Consider the following 25,434-nt stretch of genomic DNA (forward strand, 5'->3'; position numbering starts at 1 on the left):
CACTATTTAAAACTAAAGTTTATTAGATACAATATTTGCTATTAAAAAAAAAATCCACCTTATTAACCTCTCCTTGTATAAGCCAGTATATAAATCAGGAAATTGCAATAGCACAGTAGACGTGTTTTAATACATGAAGCTGTAGAGCAATTACTCTGTGTTCCATAACTACCTCTTGAAAAATCTTAAGAATATTAATCTGATGATGTTACCATTGTCAAAATGATATTTCTTATTCTAGGTATAGTTCTGTGATTTCCTAATAATAAAGGAAGTAGGTGTATTGCTAACTAGGCTGACAATTCAAGTATTCATGAGTATCCATGGTTCATTGACCATTAACAATCAGTAAGACATCAAATAATGATTTAGAAATCCCTCCCTCCTACTCAGTGCCTCCAGAGTAAAATAAAAAAGCGTATTTTAAATGTAGCTTAAATTTTAATCATTCGCAAAAAGAATATTTTTTTGGGCAACATCCCACAAAGCTGTTATTTTTTATTTTTGCCTCCTTTAAAAAAAAGTTGGGTACATGGATCTTCTACAAACACAGTATGATGATGACAGAAGAACACTCTTTCCTTAGAAGACTCATAATTACATTGTATGTATCCATATCAGAGAAAAACTGAGAATAAACTCAATAAAAAGCAAAAATTGGAGACACTTGGGCGGTGTGTGTTGTTTGATTTTTAATAGGCTTCCTATTTATGCACATAATTAAATTAACACATCTAATTTACTTTGGCATTATTTTTGCTGTCTTGATCTGATTTGGAAAACTTAGTTTATAAAAAAAATCAAGAAAAGTTTTATTTTTTGGAAGTGTGCCCCAGTACAGATGCAAAATTCCACACAGGATCCTGAAAAGCTCTGTGTGTGTGTATAAACACGGGCATGCTTATACATACATGTACATACAACCTGTTGCTTGAGAGTAATCGCTGAAATGACAAAGTTCAAAAGTCCCAAGATTGTGCTGGTGATGATCCAAATTCACTAACATGGCTTTGCAACCTACACACAAAACCCTGCTGGTTATGACCCAAGGAAAACATTCATATTGTCACAATTCAACTAAAAAGTTCTGGAAAGTTTAGCCGGCCATTTAGTGCCAGTCTATCATGCTGCTTGCCAAAGTCAGACTAGCATAGAGAAGCTCAAAGAAGAGTCTGAGTTAAAGACCAATACCTAAAGACCAACCTGTGGGAAGTGAGGCTCCTAAGGAAGTCAGTAATACCTCAGCTGGTGAATTTCCTTAAGTTGTTTAGACATGGTTTCATAGTTTGAAGCTGACCTGAGCTCAGTACTCAGGCCCAGGAATCTTGCAGGCTTTATGAGTCTTATACTCTGCAGCAGGGCACAAGCTGCAGCAGGAAGCAGAGCAAGTGCTGTCACCTCCTCAGCCCAGCTTCATCACCAGTCTCACCTGAGCAGCAGGTCAGATATTGTGATTTGCACAGCCAGGCTGATGAGGCACCCCACAACCACAGATACCAGATCAGGCTTTTCAGGGAACTGAAGACACCAGGCACACAATTTGTTGATTTAAGGATGAGAAAAGTGTAGAACTCAGCAAAGACCTCGTAAGAAGAAAGTCATTTTACACCTATACAGAAGCAAAAATCCAAGCACACAGGAGAGCAAATTTTGACCTTTAAAACTACCTAGAAGATCAGGCAATGGTTTTGTGAACTGTGCCCTTGTTTTTTTATGTCTCGATTCTATCCCTGTCCCATCCTAAGCCAGCAAAAGTTTTCCAAGTTGCACTCATGCATAGGCAGATAAGCAGATTCCACTGGGTCTTTTTGTAGATCTAGTATGTAAGTTTGCCTAACTCTGCTGTATCAAGGGTAAAGAAGGAAATATCAGGTAAAACTCCCAAGGACTAAGAGTGAAAACCAGGCAGATGAGCAAGCTCTGCTTCATTAAATAAACTGGGAATCACCCACAGCAATGCCATATAAATGCTCTCAGTCCTGCCTGACCTCTAAAGCTATAGAGGATATCTGGGACTGGTTATCATCCAAGTAGAAAAATACCTGGGAATTCTCAAGCTAAGAAGTTACAAATGAGTATTTTCTGAACATTAAAGCAACACATGAAAAATGAGCCTGCTTGTGCTACAGATGGACAGAAATTGCACCAGAATAAATCAACTTCTACACACTTTTCCTACACAAAAACATTTATGCATTTGACAAGCAAAGAAAATAGTCTCAGGAGGCTGAATATTTTTAAGATTAAATTACCAGGCTATGCTTTTAAAAATAGTAGCATCCCGTTCTTCCTAGCCCAGTTGAGCATCAATCCAGTTCTGCAAGGCAGTCTCCAAAGACACTCCTCAGCCTGCCATGGTGACTATCAGCAACAACAAACTGAGCAGCATTTCCATTATTTGCCTTTCCCTGTCCTATATTCATCCTTCTAAACATCACTTAGTAGGTAAAGCAAGGTGTGCAAGTAAACAGACAAGAAAAAATATGCTTTTGTATATGTGATGCTTTTACAACTGCTCCTCATTAGCTTCATTTATTTTCCAGCATTTTCCAGCGATAGGATGAGCCAGTTAATCTCTCTAATTTTTTAATTTGTTAATTTATCAAATTTGTTAACTGGTCAGTAGTCGGCTTTGAAAAAAAAATGGAGAAACCAGAACTGGAACTTGGTTTTATTTCTTTCTGTTAAGAAGGACAATCTCTCTCATAACTTAAAGGCAGAAAAAAGTGTTTTGTCCGAAATAATCAGATATAAATAATTAGATCAGGGAGGAAATTATGAGCGACAGGATCTCACAAAAAAAACCCCCAAACCCTGTGCTTCTTACAAAGACATGGGAAGTTCATTTTTAAGAACAGAGCAAGTAGCCATCTTTAATGCATTTGTTTTAACTGATACTTTAGAACAGCTCTCTGCAACTCATTTTACTCAGGGAAAAAAAGGTAGCTATATGAAAACAACAGCTAGTCAGTTCAAAATCATTAAGCAGAATGTTTTTGCTACCTACAATTCACATCAATTTTGGTTTTGCACAACGATTCAGAGCCTTACAGATTCCACTTCAGAAACTTAGGAACGCCACCATTTCACTTCTCCCAAAATGAGAACAGTCATGATTCTGTTTTTTGCCAATACAGACTGATATACCAGTGAAAGGAATGACTAATCCTAAATGAGCATTAATTGATGGCTATTCCTTTAACAAGAACCAATTAAAGCTACTGCATAGGAATAAACTGTTCTCATTAAAGTCTCTTGTATAAGAGCATTAGTTATACGACGCAACTATAGTACTTGTATAGCGGATGCTATTCCCAGGCAGGTTTCTCCCAGCAGTCTTTTTTGCTTTATCCAGTGAAATTGCGCCGTATGTCTTTCCACTCTAATTGCAATGAAGTCTCTGAAGTACTTAGAATTACTATTTTCTTTTAGGGTCAACTTAAAATTTTTCATCTCCCTTTAATGAAAGAAAGGGAATTGTAACAAAGTGTGAGGAACCTGATAAAAAATAATTTCATATTTTTTCTTCCTTTCAAGGAAAAATCCACATAATCTGAACATCCACCACTGGATGAATTACAAATGCATGTTCTGGTGAATAAATTATTAAAGCATCCAACTTCATATTAACTGCTCTTAGCCATCTTACCTCTGGCTAAATAACCTAAAAAATGGAGTGTCTAAGCTTTATATTTGTAGCACTTCAGCAAGCTGTTTATTGTAACTCTAATGATAGAGTTTAAATGGACACTTCAAGTTTTTTGGTCTTGCACTGAATGCACTAGACTGTCTATGCTTAGGAGATTTAATTCATCTGCAGACAACTTACTGGTAGAAATCTGCAGAAGTCAAGTGCTCTAAATAGCACCTACTCTCTCACCTGTCAATTAAAACTTTTTCTCTTCAAAGTCTGAGATCCATGACTTCAGGATTCCCCAAAGCCAGCACTAGGTTGCCAGGATGCTACGTAAGGAGGGAGGTATATATGGTCTGGGATATGAAGCATAATGCAGAAATGTGAGCATTCCTGGAGAACTAGCCCGGGAAACGCTCCTGGAGCCATGGGCAAAGCAGGTACTCTCCTGTTTGCTCCCTGCTGTACCAGTCCTACACCAGGCTCACGTGACCAGGCTGACTCAGACAACAGCAGTCTGGAATACCCATCTAAACCATGCCACATAGACCTACCTTCTTCAATCCCACTGCCATGAAAACCCTTGCAGAAAACCCCATGTTCACCCCAACTGCTAGAGATTAAACATACACTGTGTCTTGAAGTAAAAGCATGTCTAAATAATTACTTGACTATTTCAGAGATCCTTTAATATGCAAAAGAAGTAACCAAACCCAAGAATCCTCCTTCATAGCTCCAAGCCCCATATACACACCTAGTGAAAGCTGCAGTCTGTAGTTCCATCACTCATTTTGTCCTGAGTTGCAGCTCTCAAACTGCACCCATGAACAAACCCTACTACTTCACAAATGAACGGATTCAAGTGTAGGGTGGTGCTGAAAACTTGCCAAATGGGGTCTGCTGTATTTCCTGTGACTCAATACTCTGTCACAGATTTTAGGGTGACCCTAAAAGATAGGGTTGTTTCTTTACTAATGAAGAAACAAGCCTATATTTAAGACTGTTTTTAGAATTTTAATTCAGAAGATCCAAAATTTAATGAAAGAAACAAGTACTTCCAAAAAAAGCACAGACAGTTAAGAGAACTTTGTCAAAGCTTGTAAGGGATCATAATTTTGTAAAAATACACAAAAAATGAGACAGAATCATAGAACATCTCAAGTTAGAAGGATCATTCCAACTCCTTGCTCCTTGCAGGGAAATAACTGTACATAACTTTACATAACTGTAAAATATTTGTTTGCTTTTAAATAATCTTAACATTTTAATTATGACAATAGGTATGAACAATCAATGTTAAGAAACTGCAGAGCAAGCAGACATGAAGTTATTGCACAATGTATCTGCTGAATCTCCTATGATCCAAGGCTTCGGATTTCAGTTTTTGGCACTGGATTCCAACAAGTCTTTTGCTTCATTTATTTTTGTTGCTAAGCAAGGTGATCCACCTGAGAAGTGAAAGGGGAAAGTAATACTGTTTACACATTAGTATTAGTACCAAAATATCTCACTTGCAGCATCTCTTTATTACTCACTTTTATTAGCTCTTTCCTACACAGATCCTTTTGATACAAATGACATTGATAAGAAGTGAACTAATTGATAAGGAAACATGAGAAATGTAATCAAAACTGAAATCACTGTAGAATAATGCGGAACAATTTGTCTCAGAGAGAAGACTGAAATCTGAAATCACTTTACGTCCTGTGATTTAGATCTGCAGTGGGATGCTACCGCAAATGTATGCAAGGTCAGCTGTCCTGAACATTCACTCAAACCTAACAGCCATTACTTCCACTCATCCTAAAAACTGAGAGGTAAATTTTAAAATAAGTTTGACAAAGAATTATTGTGCAAGCAACTTGTATGCGAGATGCCCAGAGTTACCAGCCAGAAACCATCACATTAAAGATATTTAAACACGGTACACCTTCTAACTTCTAGTGCTGAACACTGTCACTGCTCTATGCTCCATCTAACAATCTGATTACAGTTCAGCAGTCTTTTTGTGTTTGGGTTTTTTTCACTCTCCCCTTGAGTGCCAACCATCTGGCCACAGTCACCAAAAACAACACTAAAAGGTCTATACCAGTAACTTACCACTCACTGTAATACACCTATATTTTTATGTGAAAATGTGATTCCAGCAGTACTGTGTACTGCATAGCCTTTTCCAAGGCATTTGTTCAGCCATTTTTTTCATTCACCATTTCATTCATTCTATTAACCAGAAAACACAATGATAGAAGAAACATGCAGAGCTAGTTGCAGACATATACAAATAAAAACAAAAAGGTGAGGCTTGCTTAAAGATTTCTTTAGGACATTGCTGCAGGAATCCAAATCAGTATAAAGTCATTTCATGGTGTAGTAAAACAACTCGGAAAAAAGAATGAAGCTCTTTTCCATGGTTTGGTCTTGTTTGAGTGTGGTTCTAATAGGTAAGCCACACTGGAAGAAAGTGAAGCAGGGCAAGGGATGGGTAATGAAACGGCTATTGAAAAAGTAATTTTTTTTTTCTTTTTTTAAATCGAGTAGCTTTGTAGCAAGGAATAGGATTTACCACACTGACTATTGCTTCTTTCACACAGTAGATAAGAGGATCAAACAAATAGTAAAGACTAAAACCTGCAATAAACAATGTATTCCAAGTAATTTTTAAATGTGCATTGATTTTCTACATGTCTGGAATACAGGATCTTAAAGTAAATTAAAATCTGTTGGAAGTGTTTTCACTACATTTACATCCTTAAGTGCCATATTAATTTTGTAGCCCTCCAATGAGAGGAAATTCAATCTCATGATTGCCTAAGTGTTTGCTTGTAATTAAGGCAAGTCCAAAAGGTTTCTCTCTTCCTTTTTTTCTGTGAGGAAATGTTCTTTCATAGAATTGGTAACTGATAAATTAACACACAATATATCAATATAGAAACTCTTTAAAACTGAACTGTAAAGGTTAATAAGCAACCATTTCAGTAGCACTCTCTGCGGATGTTATTATGCAGATTTCTATATATTGCTTATTTATTTCTAATAATTCTCTCTCCAACAGTTTGGACCTCAGAACATATGTAACTTAAAATCTGAAATTACTGCCCTTTCTTCTAACAACTCCAGGTGGCAAAATATTATTTTAAAATTACACTATACCATTGAATATTATTTTTAAAAGAACATCTGTGCTACCCACAGCCAGAAGTGATCTATACACAAGCAAACAAGCCTCTCTGTCATGTCACGTGTTCAAGATTACTCCAGGCCCTCACTCTGCAGCTGAAGATATTACACAAGGTTTTTTCTACAGCCATGCTGGAAGAGTTTCAGGGGCACCAGAGAGGCACAAATCCCTTCAACTGGTGTTCCTACTGAGAAAATACTGCTGAGAAATCCTACTCTGTGTCTCACTGTCACGCAGGAGGGCTCACTACTTCCATCCAAACCTACACTGTGCCCAGCTGCAGGGGCATTAAAACTCTAAGAGTGCGGCATTAAAATCTTTGTTAGGGTCGTTGGGATCTTCCTAACAGGAACCACCTCTTCAGATCTCCTCAATATCCATCCACATGGAGATTCACAGTTCTCTCTGGTTCACGTCTCCATGTACTGCTACAACAAACTTAGAAGTTTGTTCTTAAAAAAATCTTGACCTAATAGGTGCTCTGGTGGTGAAGAGACTTTTGACCACTATAATATATTAGAAATGAAGAAGAGAATTTCTTATCTATGTCTGTGCAGCTTATCCATTATAGACAGAACAAAAAATGAAAGTTTGAAATCAAACAAGTAGGACAACTTTGAAACTGAACTGAGGGGTGAAGAGAGAAAAGAAAAGCATCAACTAAGCACTTCCCAGGGCCAGTGGTCACACTTACTTTTTCATTTTCTTAAAATGGGGTGCTGGTAGGGAGCCTGTAATTCTGTCAAAAAGATATAAAAACCCTCTGATTTCCCCTTTTGACTTCTGAAGTACAGTGCAACTCTTCACCATCTGTTATTTTAAAGTAGAAACAGCAATGAACATATGGGCTTTCTTTCTCAACCAGCTGTAGTGTAGTTAAAGTTATAATAATAGCCTTTCTCTAAGATAAATTTACATTAAAAACCCGGCCAGTAAAGCAACAGTGCCCAGCTTTACATTCTTTCCAACTGAATCCTATAAAGTCTGAAATTCATCAATGATTAACTTATTAACTGCAAAACATTTCCTCACAGAAAGTTACTTTTGCGCATGCAATTGGTCCATCACAGTTCAAAACCAGGAATTTTAGTTCAACGTAAAATTTTTATAGCTTACTTTTCCTTATTTTTTAAGAAGTTTTTGCAAAGAGTGGAAAACCACACTTCAATCTGAGCTCACAGTTCTAACTGAAGCAGCACAAGTACAGGAAAAAACTTTAAAGAAAAATGAGTAAAACAGGTTCATAAAGCTCAGTTTATCTGAGAGAAGCTCAAGTCAATAAATAAACAACAAATGTTTGCACTCAATGTGGTTATTTACACAGTCAGAAAACTTTAAGGATCTCATTTAAGCCTCTTCCTTTCCAGCCCTGCTTAGGAAAAAATAATAATCATTTACCTTTATCAGGATGATTCAAAATCATGATTTTCCTATGTGCTGTTCTGATTTTGTCCTTGCCAGCAGATGGACTGCAAAAACAAATTGAAGTGCTTATGAGAAATGCCAGAGCACTCAGGCTAAAAATTAACAGTTTATACTGGCTTCAAAAATAATTAAAACTTGAGATTTTCACCATCTTGTGGACAAAACATAAAACTGCATCTCTGAGGAAGCAACAACAACAAAGGCATGTAAGACACAGAGAATGACATTTTTCAAAAGCCTGTGTATTTTACACATACAAATATCTTTCAGGTTTTTGTAAAATGCAATACATCCACTCATTAAAAAAAAAAAAAATTGATGGGGAAAGAAATAGGAAAGCCCCAGCAGTTCTAGGATATATCTGGTTGGTTATTCTAGCATTAAAGCAGAAAACACAATTTTTCCTCCAAGAAAAAAAATATTTTTATGACCAGTGACAAAACAACAAACATTTAATATTATCCCATTTTGTTCTACTGTAAATATTTTTATAGCAGCTATAAATATTTCTTCTTTCTGCTGGGGCCTGAAAAAAATCCCTGTATGCGTTATTTTTGCGAAGCTGTTCAACGTGTTACATTCAGGGACACGCTGATTTACAGGTGCTACCTACATAATGCTGTTTACTTCAATGAAAAACATAGAATATGTATTTGGCCTAAAATAAACACAAAATATGTACCTTACCAGACAAATAACCACTTATGGATGCAGTATGCCAATACAGTAGGGCTGTATGCAAAAGGACAGTTTGAATGGTTCAGTTTTTTATGATATGTTAGCATGCAGAAATGAATCAGTGTTTTCCACTTCAGGTGACTTCTTAATCAGTGATGATTCAATTAATTAATCTTTCTGTAGATACAGCTTGAATGCAAGGTATCAGCCTAACTAAATTCCCTAGGTAAACAACCTCTCTAATTATTATTCTGTCACAGTGAAATTAGGGTATGCTGCAAAAATAGTTCACAGAACTGCATAAGAAAAGAATACTTCAATTAAAAAGAAAGTAACCTAGAAAGTAAGAATCAAACAGAGGGTCAAAGGTCTTGGATTATATAAATACAAAACCAAAATGATTTATCACACAATTATAAATAACAATCATCAATATTTTGATTTGTAAAGCTGTTTTTAATACTAAAAAGGAAAGCTGTTATATCACATTTAGAACCTCGGATGGCCAAAAGCATAACTGGGAAAAGTGGCAATTGCATGTTACAGAAGCTCATGCGGGTCTGCTCAAAGAAGCAACTGTGAAAACAGGGGTTTACTTCGAATTTGCTTAGTTCATGAGATACTGCTTATCTCACAATGGGCTCTAAAGATTCTTAATCACTATGAAACAAATATGTAATGTCAAAATCACATTTTCCTTGACTCACAATCTGAGTCACACCAATGTCATGCTGCCTTCTAACATTACCAACTGGCCAAGAAGTCTATCACTCTGGAGGAAACAGCTGATATGCTGGAGGGCAGGGCTGATGTTCAGGGGCACCTCGAGAGGCTGCAGGAATGGGGTGATGGGAACCCTTTGTGAAATTCCACAAGGATGGGCGCAGAGCCTGGTACTTGGGATGCAAGTGTCCCTTGCAATGCTAGAGGCTGGGAAATGCGTGGCTGGGGAGTGGCTCTGTTGAAAAGGAGACGGGGCACAGCAAAAACAATTCTCCACTGCAGTATGTTACCATGCCTTCAATCCAAACAAAAGTCACATGTTTTATGAGCATTTTATTGTTTGCCTCTTAGTTTAAGCAGAATATTAGTGTAATTTATAAGCCATTAGAAGTCTTTTACAAAAAAAGTTATGGCTTTGGCCAGAGTATTGCACATTCTTGCAACATGCATCTGCTTCATTCAATACTTGCTAAACTAAAACATATTGATGCAACACACCTACCTTACACCTAAAATAAGACTTGCTTCTCGCCTACTCATTTTCTGCTCAAATCCTCCTTTATAGTATGATGAAAGACTCTAAAAAGAAGAAAGGAAAAAAAAGCAGTAATTAGTTCATGCACAAGGTGCCAGGAACTAAACTGTATTTATATGACCTCATTCAGAGCATTACATTCATCTCTAATTTATTTCAAAGGCATGGAATGACTGCAAACCAGATAATATGAAAGGACTTCTGAGTGATAACACATGCAAAAACCAACTTAAAAATAACTATCTGTGTTTTCACAATCTTCTACTGCTAATAAGAGATATTAATAGCTACAACCATTAAAATCCTGACTATGGGCAAAAAAGTCCAGAATCAAAGTGCATACTAGCATACGGCGGTATAGTGCATGTGTTGGGGAGGGCATGGGAGGGAAAGCAGGATAATTGTTAAGAACAGCATTGATACCATCACAATGGAAAATGTCTGAAGTGGCAATACTTCGGCATTCACAGCTATTATGGACAATCACTCCAGATATTTCTACAAAGAAAGTAGGTAAAATACTCCAATAGAGATAAGAACAGATTTCCATGTGAAGGAATGTTACTTCAAAAAAGTGTATCATAAGTTCTTTGAAGGAACCCTGAAAATAAACAAAAAGACACAAGAAAAAAAAAAACAAAAAGGCTTAGCATAAAGCCACAACCTCTATTTCAGGAAATCACTGAGCTGGAGAACACTGGAAAATAGTGAAGTATATGGGGAAATCCTAAGCCTTTACATCCTTCGTTTAGAACCAATGACTGACAACTATTAGATATAGGATCTGGAGTTAATTTTTTTTAAACTCACTGTCATGGGAAACTTTATCCACTGTTTTAAGAAGGGAAGAAAAAACAGTGGGAAAAGAACATTAAAAAGGAGATGGAGATGAGAGTAAATCATTACAATTAATTGTCACAGAGAATGGGTTGAAAGTATATTTGTCAACCATAAATATATTTTAAATTATGAAGAAAAACCCATACTGAACCACCACGGATGGTTAGCAGTGATCTCAATGTGAATGTTTCTGTAAGTCCCAGAGGTAGCAGATGTAGCTCCAAGCCTTGGGGAACTGGCATACAGAAACCACTCAACAAGACTGAAGTTTTTTCCTCAGTGTGAAACCTATCAACTGGAGGAAAATATGCTTCTTTTGTTGCTATCAAAGGGAAGTCTGGCCCAAGAGCTGAGACTATTTTTAAGTATTCCCTTTACCCTCAAGTAAGATGTGCCTGGCCCGTAATAAAACACTCTTCTCACTAAATATAGCCATTCATATTCAATGAGAATTTTGCCTTATGTCTACACAAACTCTCTTATATAATTTCAAGCATTATAGCATTTAAAGGGCTCTGTCTATGATATCTAAGCAAAGCCTTTAACTAAGCTTAGGAGTGATACTCACCCAAATGCATGGTTCAGAAATACTTCACCTATTGCTACCATAAAGTCACATGCAACCACAGAAGAGATTTTTTAGTGCGCTGTTATGATCCAAAACTTATTTTATCTTCCTTCTTCCCACCCCAAACCATGAATGAAATAACCACTACTGTAACACTACAGGTATCAAAGCTGAAGCACCTGTGGACATGCCATGCCTACAAGGAGAATCTGTGGAGGAGCCATGTCTATAACTACAGGATAACACAAGAAGCCAAGTCTGTAATAGTGCACATGCACATGACAGGTTAGAGTGTGCAACACTAAGGGAACACACAGGCTTCTCTGGTTCTCCAAAGGGAAATGATGTCAATAATTTAGTGGTCAACGGGTAACACCCTTGAAGAGCAGAACTGCACAGAAATTTGCAACAATGCCCAACAATTACTGCAAGCAAAAGAGAAAAGCACACTTTAATATTCTCTGAAAGGTCTTCCAGAAACATTTGTTCCCAAAGCAGTCTAGGTGCAGATGGTTTCCCGAATCCTTCTCTCTCCTTCAACGCTGACATACAATTCTAACTCAGGTTTGCTATTCATGTAGAGAAAAGCAATATTTGAATTTTCTTTAACACAGCTTGTCTCTGTTCTTGGTAGATTTCATCTAAAATACTATTTAAAATGAGAGACTAGGGAGGAATGGCTGTAGGCTTACATTCAGAAATATTTTTTCATGTTTTTAAAGCCTGCTTCCTTGACACTGTTCTAACCTTAGGAAGCCTTTGTTTACCTCCAAGAGGAATGAAAAAAGAAATTCTTTTGCCTGTGTCCTTTCACACACAAACAAAAACTGTTGAACTGGTCTTCAAGAAAAAAAATATTTTCTTCTCATAAGTGGAGGATGTAGCAACAATAATCAATTCTTCAATTAAGATGTCCATCCTTAGCAGAATTTAAAGTACAAGGAAATTACACATAAAAGTATTTTTTTTCTGTTGGCTAGAAAAAAAGAGGAAGAAATACTGAGAATTCATTTTAGGGAACACCTTGGCAAATTTCTAGTTCCCTAATGAAAGCCCTTTTGCACGCTACTCAAACTAAAACATTTTTTCCCTAGTTGTAAATTCTAAGTAATGGCTAGAAAGATATTTTTCTGTTATGAGAACTCCTTGATGAGCAGGCAATTCTAGACACTTGATTATTTATTAGCTCCAGCAATTGCAAAGAAAATTTTGTACTGCAAAAATCATTGAAATGAGCTCTTCATTTCTTTGTACTATTTGGGGGAAGGGGAGGAGGCATAATTTAATTTACTTAATTTCCTTGCACATTATTACTGCTCAGCAATTTATGTAAGTAAGTCCTCCTTTCTGAACAAATGCTATTAATAGGTTTGGGGCATAGGGAGGGACAGAAAATGGCTGCACTTGCTTTGCAAATGTCTGCTCAGTCCTGCAAATTTTCGAAAAAGCAACCAGACAAGAAAATCCAGTGCACGGGGACCCTGACATCTTCAAGATACTTCTTCTTTCATAGCACAGGGAAAGCATAATCACCGTTTCCATGCCAGTTAAGACACTGAAAGCACCAAAACTGAGATCATGCATTACATTACACGGAGTAGTGAATTTTTCTGAAAACTCTACACGTTGCTGTTCCAGCACCAATACAGTCCCCTCCACCAAAAAGGTATCGAACACTAGAGGAAACAAAAACAAACACAAAAACCAAACTACAACCACAAAATATTTAGAAGATGTGATATAATATAATGCACAATTTTGCTAATATCAACTTTAACTTCCTTAACTTTAGTAAGAAAAGAAACCTTATAAAATGGACTGCATTGTTCTCTGGAAACTTTATTTTCAATTAAGGACAAGAGAGATGGTTGCTATCCTTATCTCTCAATTCAGAACTCTCTGAGTCTGAGCAGAATCAGATCCAATAAGGGAAATACAGTGTGAAAGCCTAATGCTGTGCTACAGAAGACATCCTTTTCTTATGGAACACAGAATTTCATGACTGTTGGATTTGAGTATTTTGACAGTTCGTTTGGCCTACAATTGCTGTTTCTGTCTTCAGTATCTTCTATGTATGTCTGTCTGTCTGTATATATGTATATAGGTATCTATTTTTCAACCCTCAGTATCACTGATTCCACAAAAAAGGTAATGAATGCTACTGAAATACTTGCTCTTTTATTTCACTCTTTAAGGCAATATTAACATTCTAATTAATGGCATTAATTCTGAGGAAGGAAAGCCAAATGACTACTTAGAGCTATGCACCTTCTACTGCCAACAGACTCTTTTTACAACACAGAGAAACAAAAAAGTGTCACTGGCATTTGTGATACCAGCGACAAAACTAGGCTCAAACTAAAAAACATTTCTGTGGGAGCAAGCATTATGACTTGTCACAGAGTGGAAATGACAATGTTTCCCCTAGTGTCTTTCTGCACTGACAGAAAGATGGTAGAAAACTTCAAGACTAAATTACAGCAGCATCTACAAATATACATTCTTAAATATGAAGTAACTGTCTTAAAGTTAAATGAGAGGTAAAAATTCAGAATAAAGCATAACACTTTTACTTGCTTCTACTTAGTATTTTTGACTAAAAGATGAGTGCAGTTGTTGACTGTACACGTTATTTATTTACGTAAGTAAATAGGAAGTGTAAAATCCTCAAGATACAGCAAGCAGCATTTTAAATGATCATTTCATAATTGCTCAACTTGACCTTTCCCAAGTCATTTATTAGTGAGCAGGCAGAAAGAATAAACAGCATCTGTATTACCATGTGTGACTGGGAGCGACCAACATCAACTGTGACTTCTACTACAAACAGAGGAGGGGACTAATTGTAAATGGGGAGGAAGAGTGGGGGCTTACAGAGGAAGGCAGCTAGCTTTTGAATAGGCAGCTGTTTCACAGACTCTCAAGAAAAAGGAGACCATGAGGACAAGATTTGATTCTAGAAAGCGAGAATAAGCACGGACAATTATAGTGACCAAGTCAGGTGCCTTCAAACACCACAGAAATCCAGCAAAGTAACACTAAGCCCAGACACTAAAGGTCACGAGACGCCTTTTCCAGTAAGTACGGACAGAAGTACCAACTGCTTGATATTGTTTGTCAGTACAGTGTAAAGGGCAATAAGCTGTCAAGAAACATGATGAAAGTGCTAATTCACAGATATACTCAGCAGCTTCAAATTCCACAAAGTCATGTAAAACTACTAAAATAAGAAGTTTGGAGAATAACCACTTACACAGGACCTTTGCATTTAATGTTTTCTCTATTGTTTCAAAGAAAATAATTTCTTGTTAAGGGGAGAAGAAAAAAAATATTAAAAAATACAAACCAAGAAAGTAGTAGCTGTAGAGCAGTAAAAGTCAAATAATCTTGGCTAAGAATTATAAAAGGATCTTCAATTTGGACTATGGTTGTAGAAGAAAAATATTATCACTATCCTCATAAATATAAAGCCAATAAATATATACAGTAAATGGCAAACAGGAATAGAGTTTTTACTGTCTCCACTAGATCTCATCTTACACTGAAAACCTGTATTTTCAAGTTCAGAAATAGAATAGCAGAAAAGACACCCTACTGGAAATCAGCACACAATTCTGGGCAGAAAGGCAGGATGTGAAGGCAGACAGAGGATACTGCTCCAGGGACTAGGAACACTTAGAATGCAGAAGCTCCTGGTTTGCTCTTTATGGTTGTTCATGAATTCTGCAGGACTCAAAGTCACTATGGTAAAAATGAGATAGGTCTGCAATGAACTTGGCTCAGTCAGTATTGAGGGGTACAGTTTCCAAGGAACAGACACCTCTCAGTGCAGTAGCATGCCACATTTCAATGTGTTATAAAGAGTCACTGCCTGCTCTCTTATGTGAACATATCTGAATTTAGATTCTCTAGCCTATATCTACAAATGGCTAGAAAAAGAATTGCTGGAGTAAAACTGCTAGGGAGGGAAGGAGGAAGGGTGAAGACTGAAGCACTCCATACTCTGAAGCCACATGTACTGCTTGCTACATGTAGCAAGCCTGCAAGTCAGCCTGTATCATGTGAAAGCAATTTATTTCACAGTACCTCAAGTCCCCTCTGCTGTTTTGGCAGGCAACATGGGAATCTCTCAAAAATTACTTTGAAATAGGAAAAAAAACCTGACATTGGTCTCACAACAGCAATGCAATAAGAGGGACAAAGAGCAAAAAAAGTGATCAAGGAGCACCGTTTCTGGCTGAAACACATGGCAAGTAAAAACCAATGTGGACCAGCCCCAGGAGGACAGTTGAACCTTCTACTCCCCAGGAAGCTTGCCTTGATCAAGCTTGCACCTTCAGGACATGAACACCAAGCACAGATGCGAATTGAATTTGGACCACAGTGTCTGTCTAGACAGGCTCAGTGTTGCAACTGGCCTAACATTAGTAGGTACAATGCTAGTATCATGTTTTTAAAAAACTTACCTTTAGCATATTTTGCAGGAAATAATAATCTGTAACAACTACTCCCTGAACACGCTCACCCATCAGCATCAAGAAGGGAATAGCATTCTTTTGCTGTGGATAAGCGTATGCAGACTATGAACTCTGAAGGAACACACTGCCACAAGCAGACATCTACCTCACTGGGAATTACTTCAATCAAACAGGAATGGAACATATGTATTTATTTACCAGAGGAAAGCATAGCCACTGAACCAGTAAGTAAATGCTCTCAAATATTCCCTGCATATGCCCCCCTCACAACGCTCTACTTCTTTATTTTTTACCTCCTCATTGTATTTTTTAACAAGTAGGGCAAACCGAAAGAACAAAAAGCTGGTTAAAATTTCAAATTAGCCGGGGAAGAAGAAAAAGACAACTCGTATGTTAACCAGAACACAAGCTCTCCCATCTCCATGGCAACCCTTCCTAGAAGTTCATCAATTTGTCTCCTTGATATTTAACACTATATCTAAAAGACCAAATTCTTTCACTTTTAGCTGCTTGAAATGAAACTGCATGTCATCACTTTGCAATCTTTAGGAATTAGTGACTTTCTCATAGCACACTTGAACAATTTATCATTACACTTACTGGTAAAGGGTTCCGAAACAAGGAACATCAACAGAAAAAACTACAACTGTTTATCAATTTCGATACAGCTTTATCCATAGGGATTTAAAATATAGAAAACATCATGCCAGAACTTACACAGTAGGGAGCAGCCCCACCCTGGGAAAGGAATTATCTATGTGACACTTAACTGTATTTAACACAAAATATCTCCTTTCTGAATACTTGAAATACAAAATCATAAATTTATCATAAAGTAATATCTAAACTTACGGAAGTTGAAATCCTCTTTGCTGCCTCTGTAATTGCCTGCTCCAATGGTTTCCAAAGGTGGAAAGCATAACGACCTGAAAAAGATGGAGCTTAAATGAAATATTCAGTAAAATGCAAAAATACTCCACAAACAAGCTCCAACTTATGCTCGTCAGCTTACAGCAGAAAGAATTTTGGTTTAAAAACCCCAAACTATTGGGAGAGGGAGAAGAATTTTAGTATACTGCATCTAAAAACCTAGTCATGGACTGTAAAGATCCATTGTGTTTACTCACTATTAACTCACTAAATGAACAGATTTAAATACATTTCAATATGATAAATGAAGGTATCTGCCTCGTGAACTTTAAGAAAAAGGGCAGTTTGAAACATTAGCTTTGGATATACATTATTTATTAAATACTGTTCAAAGGTTATGTCTTCAAAAAAAGAAATCCATGCACTACTACACATTTCTTGCTGTGGTGCTGTATGCTTAATCACACACCTTGTAAATACTGCATTTTTAATTTTGTTACAAAGAGACGATCTTCTGGGATTCAGAGCCATTCAACTCCCCACTAGTACTGAATGTCTATAGCTAGGAAAGACTAGAGAGATCCCTGTAAGACTGTGTTCTCAGAAGTACAAAGCAGGTCCATCAACTTCAGAATCAAGATTTATGCCATGTTACTGGAGGATTTTCCATGTAAATCCTCTCTCTCCAGTTGTTTTAACTATTCATTAGCAATGTAACTTACTATTACACACAGTGGAAAAACTATTTATAAAATGTGGCTCTGCTTCATTCAAATAGCATCTTGCATTAATTCTTAAAACACATAACGTGTCCGTGTTCTAGTGATCTAAGCCTGTGCCTATGTTAACACAGAAGTTAAAACCACATTTAGAGTATCTCTGCTGAAATGCTGTGAAATCATTACCTCACTTAATGCTTTCTGTTAACCATTATTTCACTAGTTGACATTAATTTTTCAGCTCAACCAGCAGAAGAAATTCTAGGAGCATTCCTCTCCTGCTTCTATACAAACACATAGATAAGCCAACTGCTTAATGGGTGTATATCACCAAAGATTGTCTTTCCTTCCCCTAATCACAAAAACAACACAACTGTACCCACCAAACACCTGCTGACAGACTGTGCAAGTTGTTCATCTATTAAATCTACTCTTGGTGCATGCACTTGTACATAGCTGACCATGGTTGGTTTTGTATACCGAAAATAACAGAAATCGATTTGTGTCTTTCAAAACAAGAACAGACCACAGTTATCTAGACCAAGTAACCCAGGGTATAAATCATGTTAAACTCATGCCCTGTGTTCAAACTAGAACCTATTTTTCAGAGTAACAAACAGTCCAGATGCAAAGGGTTCAGGTAATAAACAATGCAGTATGGAAACAGTATGATAAATCACTAGTCACTAAAACCTTTTATTTTCCTCTATTTGAATTCGTCGAGCATCACCTTCACATCACAGGATCTTGTTGCACTCTTCTGTACTAAAAAACCTCCACATTGCAATATGTTATTAAGTAAATAAGCTTTTCACCTTTCATTTTGCAGACAAAAAGCAGATGGATCCTTTTAGCTGCTGTCCATAAAATTACATTCTCCAGCTTTCTCCACCTTTTTCAAAAAGAATTTTGGAATTTATGACTTTGAAGGGACAGGAACTATAGGTGGACACAATTTTCCATAGTACTCTCAAGCAACCTTTCCACTATTTATATTCATAAAAATTTCATTAACCCTTTTGGAAACTGCAGCTCACAAGTAAGAGTTCCACTGATAATTTACCTTACCTGCAAATGCAACAGTTGCAACACCAAGTCCAAGTCCTATCATAGTCCTGGCCTAAAGCAGAGAAACAGGAATCAGAATAACATGCAAATTCTAACTTGATATATATACAACTTTAACAATGTGTATTTCTGACGTCTGATGTGGACATTTCACATATAACTTACGAGAATGATGAAAGTAAGTTCTGTATTCCACAGACTACATTAGATTTTATAGTTCAGTCCCATTAACCCATGCCAACCCATCAGGTTTAACTTGAACTACCCACTAGCAAATCAGAGAACACACACTGAAATCAGCTAACAGTATGCATTGATAAAAACACAAGGCACACAACCATACAGGATTACTTGAAATTACCTGCACAGACTAGTTCAACACAGCACATAACAGAAAGTATTCATTTATTACAAAAACATGAAGAACTAACTCAAAACTCCCATATCAGGTGTATGTATTTTCCTACACAGTGGTTGAAAAAAAATCAGGCACTTCAGGAAGGATAATAAGAAGTATCCCTGTGTTGATCAAGAAGCTGATAAAAGGTGTCAGGTAAACCTTGAAGAAAGGACTGACTTCTCACATGTTTGCAGAACTCAGGAAGGGTAACAAGCTCTTCACTTCTGAAAAGCCTCCATGTAATCTTTGAAACAAAGGAAATAGTCATCTGTGGCATTACCTGTCTTATCATATGACAGTTCAATAATGCCTTGAATTTTCCCCATGGAAACCTGAGAAATCAGATTAGGCTTGTTTATCTCTAATTCAAAACATAATGACAGTGAAAATGCTTTTATCACCAGACTGTCTCTTCTATATATGACTTACTTCCTCAATTATCCCATAACTGGTTTATACATTTTGTACAAGCAACTCTGACAGAAGGACTTAAAGCTCCAACTTCAATGTGAATGCCCTATTAACTGGATCTGGAGCCAAATGCCTTTGCCACTAAGATTTCTGGGGCTAAAATACTCTTTGATTGTACCCAATCTCATTTCTAGACAGTGGGAGTACAGTAAGAGTTCAGAAATACTGTTTTCAAAGCCTTCCTAGAGCTGGCTTAGTAGGGCCTAGATCATGGGTTGGCAACTTGCCCAGCAAACAGGCAGCTGTACAAGATGTAGGGCTGCGATCATGCCTAGTGGCTACTACAGCTTTGGCTTTGAAGGCAAGTGGCTGTGACTGCTGCCTGTAGGCACTGAGCTCAGGACAGAAGTAGTCACAGCCTCCTCTGAGGTCACCGAGAAGCAGCTCTGGATCTAGCTTCTGGATCCTGCAGATTTTAACCAAGTACCTACCTCCCACCTACCAGAGGGGGAATTTTTGCCTTAGAAATCTGCCTGTATATCCCATTTTAGTTATCTAACGCTTCCATTTCAGTGTAGTCTTCAGTCTCAATATTAGCATTCACTTCTGAATGCAAAAATAATGTAGTAGTTTTACGTCTGTTGTTCCTTTCAGTTCCACAAAATTTCCCCTCATCTTTTCCCCCTGAAAAAGTTTAAACATGTTATCTTAAATGGTAGATGATGTGAAATTGCAAAGCATACAGTTCATCTCCTCACTAAACTAAAACTCTTTCCATTTCTTCTCACAAATCAGTTTTCCCAGGCTCTCAATATTCAAACATTCAAAAAAATTCCACCAATTTCTCCATTTAGACACAAACCACAAACAGCCACACTTCTGAAAATATCATAACCTTATAGCAATTCTGTATTATTCTGTCCCGTGGTTTGTGACCATGGAATAATATTCAAGAGTTTCCTGGACTTACTCAGACTGACAGCAAGGATCTTTTACTAAGTGGTTACAGTCAATTAAGAGCTCAACAATGTGTGAAATAGATCACACTGGCAAAAAAAAAAAAAAAAAGTTATTAGCCTGTGATTGTCCAAATTAAGTTATACTTGCTTTGCCACCAAAAAGGTGGTGTAAGCAGTTTACAAGACATGCAGGTTCCAACAAGGCATTAGCAGCAGACACCTCATCACAGGCAAGACCAAGCACAGAGACCAGACTAATAAATAATAGCAGGATTCTGTTAGTTCAGTGCAGAAGGAGCTTAAGTGTTTTTGCTCAGTAATCTGGGAGCACAATGCAGAGACCCCTGAGGGCCTTTGACAGTCAGCCATGTCCGCTGGAATGCATTAGTCCAATCAGTGGAAAGCACTAGCAGGAAAGCTACTGCTGCCACGAATACACCAGGTAAAAAACACGGCAGTAGCTCTTGAATAGAAGCAGGATGCAGGATCAAGGGGAAAATGAAGACAAGACACAAAACTTGGTAAAAGTGGTACAAAGCTCAAGACAGGGAGGCAGAAAAGACTGTCTACACATTTAAGTGAGGTACTGGCATCAGAAAATCTGAGAAATACTGGTTTATGGTAACTCACCTCATTTGCATTATGAGCACGTTAGAGAAGAGTCACTCGCTGCATATTAGCAAAGAAGTGACAACTTGACATATCAAAGCATCGTGAATGTCTGTTATGGCGTGAATGTATCCTAACTATACAAATGCCATAAAAATGGAATTTTAATCAGTGTGAGATTGCAGGTTTGGCTTTTAGTTGACATGGACTCATAAAAACAGGGGCAACTTCACGTACTAACCAGTAAGTCCTTTTAGTCCAACTTGACTCGGTTTCCTTTTCCATGCTCACTCAACTCAGTTGAATATTTAAAAGAATCAGTCAAGGTTAGCCTGGTGCTTTGAAATGTAAAGTCCAGAGCTTTAATTAAATGCACTCCTTTCACGTCAATATTAAATGAAAGCAACTCACTCTCTCTGTGGAAGGCAGCAGTTCATTTACAGCATGCTAATACAACTACCACCACGATCATTTTTGTCTCCTATTGCTTGAAATTGCATTTCATAAGGGATAAATAAATAAATACATACAGACTGACTTTCAATTATGACAGAATTGACATTCCCCCCCTCCAAAAATGCTGTTAATAAACTTCCAAGATGTGGATTTTAAATGAAATCATTATGTTAAGATCCAAGAGGGAAAAATAAAGAAATAAAAGATTAAAAACTAACATCTGTCCCTTTCTTTATTTAATGAATCAGCTCCCAAAGGTTAGTCATCAACCCCATGCTATTCTGCTGATCTCAGGATTTTAATTTTACTATGTAGTTCAGTTTTCAGTAACAAAACCTGTTAAAGAAAACTAATGAAAAAGTTGTGCTAAATCTGCAAAACTCGAATTTTTTAAAATCTTTTCAGAAATGTGTTTAAGAAAACACAAGCATTAGAAAGGTAACTGCAAGACCTGATTTACCTAAGCATTTGGCAAAGAAAAGAGCACAAAGTGTATTAATTAACACACAGTATGTGGAGAGGTATACATCATATACTGTTAGAAAACAGAGACCTTCTGCTAATTCCCTTAATATTTAATTCTCCAGTAGCCTTAATTTTTTAGCAGAAGAAACAGGAAAGGAGGAGATATTATTTTAGCAAATTCCCAATCCATGGTGCTCTGCTAACTTAAATATACTCAAAAAATACAATGATATCTGTAGTACTTAGCATTAGAGCTTTTTCTTCTATGAAGTAGAAAAAACTTAAATTTACAAACAAAAGGAGAATTTCAAATGCATCATTTTAAAACTTCAGCACAACACTCTTACATAAGACAATGGGCTGCAAGAGCCACCTTCCCAAATGTTAAAACCCATCTGCCTGCATAAGATTCGGATTTTATACTGGTTCTTCTACCACAACCAGTGGAACACCCTTCTGAGTCAAATGAAAAATATTTTGCTCCCCTCACAACTAAGTTTGTCACACACAGCAAGAGCCCTACAGTCTTTTGCCTCAGAAACCTACAGTGAGCAGAACAGAATAAAAAGCACGGAGAAAATAATAATATGTTCTCATGGGCTGAATGACATTTTGCAATTAATCCGTGCTTAATCACGGACCAGCAAAATAGGAAATACGTAGCTATATTCAAATAAATACACAAGTGTAAATTGCTTAACTAAACATTTTTAAGGTTTGTTTGTTTGCTGTGGGGTTTCCTTAGTTCTGTATGCTGCTAAGAAGTAGGATACACAAGTATATGAACTTAGTGTACAAAAATATTTCTGAAAATAGATTTCCCCTTAAATAAAAATTCTTGACTTGAAATATGAATAATTGTTTGGTTTGGAAGATAGTATAAGGCTTCTTTCTATTCCTCAGAAGAGTAGCTACAGTTTATTGGAATACTGCTCCAGAGCAAACCTTACTAACACTATATGGAGCCAGAACCATTTTGAAGTGGGATTATATTATAAACTATATGCAACCAATTTGATTTCATAAACTAGTGTTTTCCCTCCAGTCTTACCTTCCTATGAAATTTAATTTATTTTCCAACAATGAATTAAAAGTAATTTCAGCTAGATGCTGTTCTCCATACTGACACAATTCTCACGTTATTTTGTGTCCTTTAATTTACATTAACCTCTTTGGTTTGTATACAAAGCTACAACTACAGTTCTGGATAGTTTTTCATAGGAAATTGAACCAGAAGAAGATTCACTAATAGAACAATTACCATAAAGTATTCAAATCAATCTTCTTTAGTATGTATTAATTAACAAAGGCTCTTGTGGGTGATCTTTGAGAACAGACTCCTCATGCTTCCACTGCTGCTCCTCCATTGCTCCAAATGCTTTTGTAAAACAACTACGAGTGTAAACGTAACCATGATCAAGTGACTTTCAGCTAATACCCTTGACCAAAGAACAAATTTCAATAGAAAATTGTAGACATCCAGATTTTAGTTCTCTAAAGACCTACCTCAATCTCCAGACCTCAGCAAAAACATGACAATACTCACAATAACAAAGCAAGCCATGCTAACCCCAAATGCAACTTTTATCCCAGATGGGTAAGAAGGCCCAAAGACTCAACAAAATTCACTAGGAATTCTCTGCTAGCATTCTCCAGGGAGAATGGCCGTGACAATAATGGGTTTCAGAGCCAGCTTCTTAAGGTTACACACTTCCTGTTAAATACACAGGAAGACTCTTCTGTGGGGAGAAAAAAAAAAGTCCTAGACTGTAGTAACAATGAATAAATAATGTAGAGAAGTGTGATTTTTAAAACCGTGTTTTAAAAAAAGTAGAAATATTGTAGAGACAACTTCACAGACACAATTAGGTTAGGCAAGTAAGACTTCTAAGCCATTTAAAAAATGTGGAAACTTCACCATCTGGGGCTTTAAGCCATGTGTTTTTCCCAATTGTCTCTTCCAATGGGAACTCACTGTTCCCTGAACAAGCTTAAGAGACAGGAATGAAGAAGTGGGATAAAGTCCCAGCACCCTTCCTCTAGAGCACGATACAGCATAGGAAACTTCGGAGACACCGTCTCCACCCAGCCTGTCCCACATTACAAAGTACCAGATGAGAATTACTTTTCTGAAACAGAGCTCTACAAAACCTTCAACATTCAAACCTCCCAGTGGTAATACCATTTGCCCAGTGGGTGAAAATACATCAAGTATCACCTCTTCATGGAGGAACAACATTTTCAGCCTTGTTTGCAAATGCTGGGGCCAAAGTGTTCCCATGTACCCTGCTGTGGAATCCCCGAAGAGAAGGGGCTAATGTGTATGTTCCAAACACCCACTGGCTGTGGAGCCAACCAAGGACTCTTGGTAGTGGCAGACAAGAACTGCTGGTAATAACCGAGGATTGTTGGTATTAACACGCCGTGGGAAAGATCAAGATGTAGCTGGAGAAGGGGGCCATGGGGAGGTAGGGCAGCAGTTTTCCTCATTCTAGTTCCTGAAGGTAAACACAACAGAGTACAGTGCAAGGATGAGGTCAAGAAGTGGGCATGGACTGGCGGGGGGGGGCTTGGGGGGGGAACCAGACCACCAAAGCCCTCCAGCCCATTTCCAGATTTGCATAGAAAGCGAGAAACCTATCTTCTGGGCGGGAAAAACCGATCCATAAAAAAGTATTCCCAGGCGCCCCCAGGACATTTTATCAGCTGGACTGAGGCTGCAGGGAGGACTGGTGATCTCGTTGACTCTCTCTTTTTCTCTCACTTTTCCTCTCTTTCTTTTTCTTTCTCTATTCCTCTTTAATTCATACATTCCTCTCTCTCTTCCTTTTCACCCTATCCCTTTATCCAAAACCCACTGCCGTGTGCTTACATAGTAGGTCAGGGGCCAACATTTCCACGCCAACCGTGTAATGCACTAATAAAACTTTCTCATTGATTGCGGACCCTCTCACTCCCGCTGTTCCTTTGGACCACGAGCATTTACGAACTTTGGGTGTGCCCTTCCCCTCACGGGTGGGGCGCCACGCCCGCTGCCCGCGCTGCAGCTCCACCCGCGGCACCGGGGCAAGGACCCTCCGCCCCCAAGCGCCCTGCCCAGCCCGGAGGGGAGCGGAGAATGCCTGTCCCCGCAGCCCCGGCCCGCGCCCCGCTGACACAAGTCACCCTTCACGCGTGTGAAGGCCCGGGGTGAGAAGGGGGCAGTAGCCGCCTTACGGCCCCGGGGGCGGGGGTCCCGCCATGCGCTCACCAGCCCCCGGTCCAGCTCGGCTTGGCCCTTGCCGGCGCCCGTAGCGGCCCGGGTGTACTCGGCATAGCGCAGGCCCTCGGCAGAGGCCGCGGCACCCTCCATGACGGCGCGAGGAGGAGCGAACACTACGGGTCGGCCGGAGGGACAAACGGGGCGGCAGGACGGACC

The 25,434-nt window shown here is 38.0% G+C and overlaps 1 protein-coding gene across 2 annotated transcripts; it reads right to left on the bottom strand.

Moving 5' to 3' along the window:
- DNAJC15 (DnaJ heat shock protein family (Hsp40) member C15) lies at positions 1 to 25,405 on the bottom strand. Of its 2 annotated transcripts, none has more exons than XM_032099815.1 (6): positions 25,267 to 25,405; positions 18,717 to 18,768; positions 16,912 to 16,985; positions 10,141 to 10,217; positions 8,211 to 8,281; positions 1 to 5,082 (listed from the first exon to the last, which is right to left on the bottom strand). In XM_032099815.1, the coding sequence occupies exons 1-6, from the start codon at positions 25,366 to 25,368 to the stop codon at positions 5,012 to 5,014; spliced, it is 447 nt and encodes a 148-aa protein (XP_031955706.1). In that variant the 5' UTR covers positions 25,369 to 25,405; the 3' UTR covers positions 1 to 5,011. The 2 variants fall into 2 exon arrangements, with proteins under 2 accessions (XP_031955706.1, XP_031955707.1); XM_032099816.1 differs by lacking the exon at positions 25,267 to 25,405 and adding an exon at positions 24,235 to 24,506.
- Between the last annotated feature and the right edge of the window lie 29 nt (positions 25,406 to 25,434).

Source organism: Corvus moneduloides, chromosome 2 (assembly GCF_009650955.1).
Source record: "Corvus moneduloides isolate bCorMon1 chromosome 2, bCorMon1.pri, whole genome shotgun sequence".
NCBI classification, from domain to species: Eukaryota; Metazoa; Chordata; class Aves; order Passeriformes; family Corvidae; genus Corvus; species Corvus moneduloides.